Source organism: Salmo trutta, chromosome 16, assembly GCF_901001165.1.
Source record: "Salmo trutta chromosome 16, fSalTru1.1, whole genome shotgun sequence".
Taxonomy (NCBI): domain Eukaryota; kingdom Metazoa; phylum Chordata; class Actinopteri; order Salmoniformes; family Salmonidae; genus Salmo; species Salmo trutta.
In genome coordinates, this window is record NC_042972.1 from 14,601,663 (window position 1) to 14,608,681 (window position 7,019).

Here is a 7,019-nt window from a genome sequence, read left to right on the forward strand (position 1 = left end):
TTAACTGTAATGCTCTGTGTGTTACCCACCTCTTAATGGTCACCATCTTAACTGTAATGCTCTGTGTGTTACCCACCTCTTAATGGTCACCATCTTAACTGTAATGCTCTGTGTGTTACCCACCTCTTAATGGTCACCATCCTGGTTGTGATCCTCTTGATCTCAGACATCTTCTCCATTTTCACTTTGGTCTCCAACTCAGCACTGTGCAAAATGGAGACACCATGTGACTTTAAGGAGACAATACTTTGGACATACTGTACATCTAACACATTGTTAGTTACACTTTGATGGCCTCCACAGAGTTCTTGTCGTTCTCTTTAAGGAATTGGTCAAAGATGATGGCGTCGTCCTCTAGGAACTGCTCGGCGTGCGTCAGCTTCCTCTCCTCCGCCGCTGCCACTTTCTCCAGCTGCTCTATCTCTCCACGCTTCACCGCCAGGGAGTACTGAGAGAGAGAGTGTTGGGGCGAGAGAGATGGGGGAGATATGGATGAGGAGGAACATACCGGGATGGATGGATGGATGGATAGCAGTGGAGGCTGCTGAGGAGAGAACAGCTCATAATAAAGTCTGGAATGGAGCCAATGGAATGGCATCAAACCATGTGTTTCATGTATTTGATGCCATTCCACCTACTCCGCTCCAGCCATTACCACGAGCCCGTCCTCCCCAATTAAGTTGCCACCAACTAGATAGATAGATAGATAGATAGATAGATAGATAGATAGATAGATAGATAGATAGATAGATAGATAGATATCAATCAGTAGGTGGAGAATCCCAGAAACATGTGGGAGGTGGAGAAAGCTTGTATTGACTGTACCTACACATGGGCTACCCTTTACTAGTGAAAAACAATGAATACATAACAATTACATTATCAATTATGTAAAGACCGAATATCTGCAGACACATTCCAGTTGTCGTCGATCAAGATCATAACATGATTACCAGGTCAGTTTATATGGACTGTTGTTCCCTTCTTACCTCCAACAGAAACATCTCCTTTTTCTGGTTGATAAAGTCATTTATGCTCTCTTTGTCTATATTACAATCTGAGGAGAAACGGTAGGGTTGGTTACACAGCAGGACATTGTTAAACGATGGGACTGAGGTTAAGTATAGAGGCAAAGAGCCAATGACAAAGGCTTTAGATTTTCCACAAGAATGATTTCAGTTGTATCAATGACTTCAGTGCAAGCCTAAGGCCTTTGTGTTTAGACCTACACTGTATGTGTGTGTAGACCTAAAGTGTGTGTGCTAACATGTACACTGAGTGTACAAAACATAAGAAAAACCTTGCTAATATTGAGTTGCATCCCCTTTTGCCTTCAGAACCGCCTCAGTTTGTCAGGGCATGGACTCTACAAAGTGTTGAAAGTGTTCCACAGGGATGCTGGCTCATGTTGACTCCAATGCTTCCCACAGTTGTGTCAAGATGGCTGGATGTCCTTTGAGGGGTAAACTATTCTAGACCACCCGAGCCACTGATTGTTCACACCGCTACCATCCAGAAGGCGAGGTCAGTACAGGTGCATCAAAGCTGGGACCCGAGAGACTGAAGAACAGCTTCTATCTCAAGGCCATCAGACTGTTAAACAGCCATCACTAACTCAGAGAGGCTGCTGCCCACATTGAGACCCAATCACTGGACACTTTAATCAAATGAATTACTAGTCAATTGGAACAATTCCATTCTAAATAATGGCACTTTAATAATGTTTACATATCTTACATTACTCATATCACATGTATATACTGTATTTTATACCATCTATTGCACCTTGCCTATGCCACTCGGCCATCGTTCATCCATATATTTATATGTACATATTCTCATTCACCCCTTTAGATTTGTGTGTATTAGGTAGTTGTTGGGGAATTGTTAGATTACTTGTTAGATATTACTGCATGGTCAGAACTAGAACCACAAGCATTTCGCTACACTCGCATTAACATCTGCTAACCATGAGTATGTGACAAATAAAATGTGATTTGAAACTGTTGAGCGTGAAAAACCCAGCAGCACTGCAGTTCTTGACACACACAAACCCGTTCAAAGGCACTTCAAACTTTGTCTTGCCCATTCACCCTCTGAATCGCACACATACACAATCCATGTCTCAATTGTCTCAAGGCTTAAGGCTTAAAAATCCTTCTTTAACCTGTCTCCTCCCCTTCATCTACACTGATGAAGTGAATTTAACAAGTGACATCAATAAGGGATCACAGCTTTCACCTGGTCAGTCTACGTAATGGAAAGAGCAGGTGTTCCTAATGTTTTGTACACTCAGTGTATATCAATTATGGTGTAACAACATGGTGTTTGTGTGTGTGTGTGTGTGTGTTTGTGTCCGTGCACGTGTGTCTGTCTTTCTGTCTGTCACCACCTTTGATCATGGCCGCCCTCCAGGCAGGGGTGTTTTGTAGCTCGGCCAGCCTGCTCTCCTCCCCTCCTTGCTGGGCTGTGTCCTCTTCCTCCAGCCCCTCTCTCAGCTTCCTGCGAAGGTCAGCCTGCTTGGCCTTCATACGGCCTGCATACGTCACCTTCTCATGGACCTGCAAGCCCAACTGGCTCTGCAGCTCAGGGAAAGAAGATAGGTGCATGTTTTAACCTGATGTTGGCCAGATACCAGTTGGACAGAGGTAACTGAACAGTAACCATGTGTGTAATGCATTGAAAAATATATATTTTGGCCGGGATTCAATCTGATTGTGGGCTATAGGCATTGCTGCTTTTAAAGGCAATGTTCCTGAGTTCGGGAAGATCCCATTCCTGGTAAATGCTGTATATGTTCTCTCATTCAGAAATTGCCTTTAACATCCGCAATGCCTATACCCCGCGATCGGATTGAAACCCTGCCCAGGCCGCTTTGTCAACAATTGGATTGAATGGATAATAACAACGCATATACATACCAGTTTCCTGCTCTCCTTTTCCTTCTTCCTGATCGGGAAAATGTTGTCATCGAGCACTTCGAAAGGGTTTGCCCTTGGCTTCAGTTTACCAACATCTTCACACGTTGCAAGAAAAACAGGGACAAATGTCAACGGAGAAGAGTAGCCCTTGTATTTAAACCAGTACCAGTACAATAATCTCTCCAAAACAGCATGCATGTTGTAACAACACACTACCAAGAATAAACTGGTACTACTATGTCACTGTCTTTTTTAGGATGGTGTCATACATTTCCGAACCCCAACTGTTGATTACATTTTCCATACAATTTGTTTTTATCTACAGTAGTTTATAAATGGGGTTAACCCTAGACTGGGATTTAGTGGGACTAGAGGGATGTCAAATGGAACACGCAGTGAATGGAAATGAATGGAATTGGATCAGGTGGTTCCCACGACTACTTCCTACTCTCTTTTATGACAGAATAATTATCGGGTTACATCAGACTGACTCATTATCAATATTACAAGTAATGCTAACCAGTTAGTTAGATCAGGGTTTCCCAAACTCAGTTCTGGGGTCCCTAGCACTACACAGCTGATTCAAAGATCAAAGCTTGATGATGAGTTGATTTCAATCAGCTGTGTAGTGTTAGGGTAAAAACCAAAACCTGGGGGGTCAATGACTTGGTGGCACTCGCCGACTGGGCAACTATCAGAAGACCTGTCAGCATGATTGGTCCACCTGTCAAATAGGATCATATAGAAAATCTAAACTAGAATTCACCCCAGTAGAAACACCAGGCTATTATGTGTTTAGTAGCCTAGTCTTGCGTTGCCAGCCCTCCAAATCCTGTCTCATTCACAGCCATTGTTCGTACAGCATCAGTGTTAAGATGAAGACATTGTTAGTACAGTATCAGTGTTAAGATGAAGACATTGTTAGTACAGTATCAGTGTTAAGATGAAGACATTGTTAGTACAGCATCAGTGTTAAGATGAAGACATTGTTCGTACAGCATCAGTGTTAAGATGAAGACATTGTTAGTACAGCATCAGTGTTAAGATGAAGACATTGTTAGTACAGTATCAGTGTTAAGATGAAGACATTGTTAGTACAGTATCAGTGTTAAGATGAAGACATTGTTAGTACAGTATCAGTTTGTCAAAATTAAGATTTATAAAACAATTCAGATGTTGAATCTTAATTTGATCACCCTGTTGCTGGAGAACTTTGATGCAATGCAGGAAATGTAAAACGTGTAGTGTATTTGAGGTTTAAAAAGGCTTCTGAAGTTTTTAATTTCCACTTTGACATTTCAGACATGATTTTCCCTTATGAAAAACATATAAACCCATGCAAAACTGGCCATTAATTATAATCCACATAATTCACATTTCCTGTTGCTGCAGGATTATTTTCCTTACTGTAGCAAACTGTCTCAAATTAAGATCCGTCGTGTCTACTTACAGTGCCTTGATGCTGGTGACAACATCCCTAGAGTAGAAAGTGAATGCAAGTTACCACAATTAGGGGCGCGAATACTTGTAAAAAAGGGACCGTTTTTTTTCATACATTGCATGCCAATTATTACTTAATCTAATAAATATCCCAACACTGTATAGGCCCAGGGTGTTCAATATAGCATAGAATGTTACCAATGGTGAATATGCCTAGTTGTTTTCTTCATCTAGAGAATGTTACAATGTTTCAAAAAAATCGAACAACAACGTAGCCAAATTGGCTTGTTGTCACATGCCTAATATTTCCCCAACCAATTTAAGCTAATTATTGTCAGGGTAAAATACGGTTTTGTTTTAACACCTTTCCTTACCTTCAATTTGATTTAACACTTGCCAATGTCTTCTGCTGACACTTTGTCATATTAGCATCTTGAGAGAGTTCTGCCCTACTTTGGAATTGGAACTCGATTGTTCCGAGTTTGCGTTCTGTTGCCGTGGTAACGTCATTCTTCAGAAGGGTCTATTTTCTTACCACTAGATGACGCTGTTTCCCAACATTCTCCTCAGTCTCAAACGCGTTTTTAATAGGACTTCATTCAAAAAGACTGTCAGGGATTTTGGGAGTTAGATTGTTAAGCATCAAATTGGCCTGGAGGTCTCATTTGCTTACTTTGGGCACAGAAAACTATTTGATAGGTTATTAAAGCACAGCTGACCATTTTGAATATGAGCCAGACCGCCAAATGCTATATAGATGGCAGTGTGTATGGCGTTGTGTGGGCGAGTGGTTTGCTGATATCAACGTTGTGAACAGAGTGCCCCATGGTGGCAGTGGGGTTATGGTAGAGGCAGGCATAAGCTACGGACAACGAACAAAATTGCATTTTATCGATGGCATTCAGGCAATTTGAATGCACAGAGATAAGATAACAAGATCTTAAGGCCCATTGCCGTGCCATTCATCCGCCACCATCAATTCATGTTTCAGCATGATAATGCACGGCCCCATGTCGCAAGGATCTGTACACAATTCCTTGAAGCTGAAAATGTCCCAGTTCCTCCATGGCCTGCATACTCACCAGACATGTCACCCATTAAGTGACAAATAAAGGTTACATTTAAAAATAAAATAAAAAGTTTACAAAATGTAGCATGTTTGGGATGCTCTGGGTCGACGTGTACGACAGCGTGTTCCAATTCCCTCCAATATTCAGCAACTTCGCACAGCCATTGAAGAGGAGTGGGACAACGTTCCACAGGCCACAATCAACAGCCTGATCAACTCTATGTGAAGGAGATGTGTTGTGCTGCATGAGGCAAATGGTCACACCAGATACTGACTGGTTTTCTGATCCACGCCCCTACTTTTTTATTAAGGTATCTGTGACCAACAGAAGCATATTTGTATTTCTAGTCATGTGAAATCCCTAGATTAGGACCTAATGAATTGATTTCCATTGACTGATTTCCTTATTTAAACTGTAACTTTGTAAAATCGTAGAAATTGTTACATGTTGCATTTATATTTTTGTTCAGCTATTGTTGTATAGACGATACATTTCACTTGTAGTGTATGTGATAGAATACATGCATTGGCTAAAGTTAGCTGAAGTAGTGGCTGCATTAAACCAAACTATGAATTATTGTTTCTCCTGACTCATAAAGTACTTTCAGGCCAAGGAACCATCTAACATTACGTTGTAAATTACTCAACTTATCCTTTAACGGGTGGTGTTAGGAACCCTTTAACGGGTGGTGTTAGGAACCCATTTGGAACCCTTTAACTGGTGGTGTTAGGAACCACTTTTGGAACCCTTTAACGGGTGGTGTTAGGAACCCCTTTTGGAACCCTTTAACGGGTGGTGTTAGGAACCCTTTAACAGGTGGTGTTAGGAACCCCTTTTGGAACCCTTTAACGGGTGGTGTTAGGAACCCTTTAACGGGTGGTGTTAGGAACCCCTTTTGGAACCCTTTAACGGGTGGTGTTAGGAACCCTTTAACGGGTGGTGTTAGGAACCCTTTAACTGGTGGTGTTAGGAACCCTTTTGGAACCCTTTAACGGGTGGTGTTAGGAACCGTTTTGGAACCCTTTAACGGGTGGTGTTAGGAACCCTTTTGGAACCCTTTAACGGGTGGTGTTAGGAACCCATTTGGAACCCTTTAACTGGTGGTGTTAGGAACCACTTTTGGAACCCTTTAACGGGTGGTGTTAGGAACCCCTTTTGGAACCCTTTAACGGGTGGTGTTAGGAACCCTTTAACGGGTGGTGTTAGGAACCCCTTTTGGAACCCTTTAACGGGTGGTGTTAGGAACCCTTTAACGGGTGGTGTTAGGAACCCTTTAACTGGTGGTGTTAGGAACCCTTTTGGAACCCTTTAACGGGTGGTGTTAGGAACCCTTTTGGAACCCTTTAACGGGTGGTGTTAGGAACCCTTTTGGAACCCTTTAACGGGTGGTGTTAGGAACCCATTTGGAACCCTTTAACTGGTGGTGTTAGGAACCACTTTTGGAACCCTTTAACGGGTGGTGTTAGGAACCCCTTTTGGAACCCTTTAACGGGTGGTGTTAGGAACCCTTTTGGAACCCTTTAACTGGTGGTGTTAGGAACCCTTTTGGAACCCTTTAACGGGTGGTGTTAGGAACCCTTTTGGAACC

At 42.3% G+C, this 7,019-nt stretch overlaps 1 protein-coding gene across 1 annotated transcript in view; it reads right to left on the reverse strand.

Moving 5' to 3' along the window:
* Nucleotides 1–4,836, reverse strand: part of LOC115151174 (cilia- and flagella-associated protein 100) — a 14,029-nt gene extending 9,193 nt beyond the window's left edge. Inside the window, exons 1-7 of the mRNA XM_029695186.1 lie at nucleotides 4,736–4,836; nucleotides 4,372–4,398; nucleotides 2,922–3,016; nucleotides 2,393–2,585; nucleotides 990–1,057; nucleotides 285–448; nucleotides 124–204 (exon numbers count right to left, since the gene is read on the reverse strand). Coding sequence (XP_029551046.1) covers nucleotides 124–204; nucleotides 285–448; nucleotides 990–1,057; nucleotides 2,393–2,585; nucleotides 2,922–3,016; nucleotides 4,372–4,396 — 626 coding nt within the window. The 5' untranslated portion in view covers nucleotides 4,397–4,398; nucleotides 4,736–4,836. The remainder of the gene's footprint in view (nucleotides 1–123; nucleotides 205–284; nucleotides 449–989; nucleotides 1,058–2,392; nucleotides 2,586–2,921; nucleotides 3,017–4,371; nucleotides 4,399–4,735) is intronic.
* Between the last annotated feature and the right edge of the window lie 2,183 nt (nucleotides 4,837–7,019).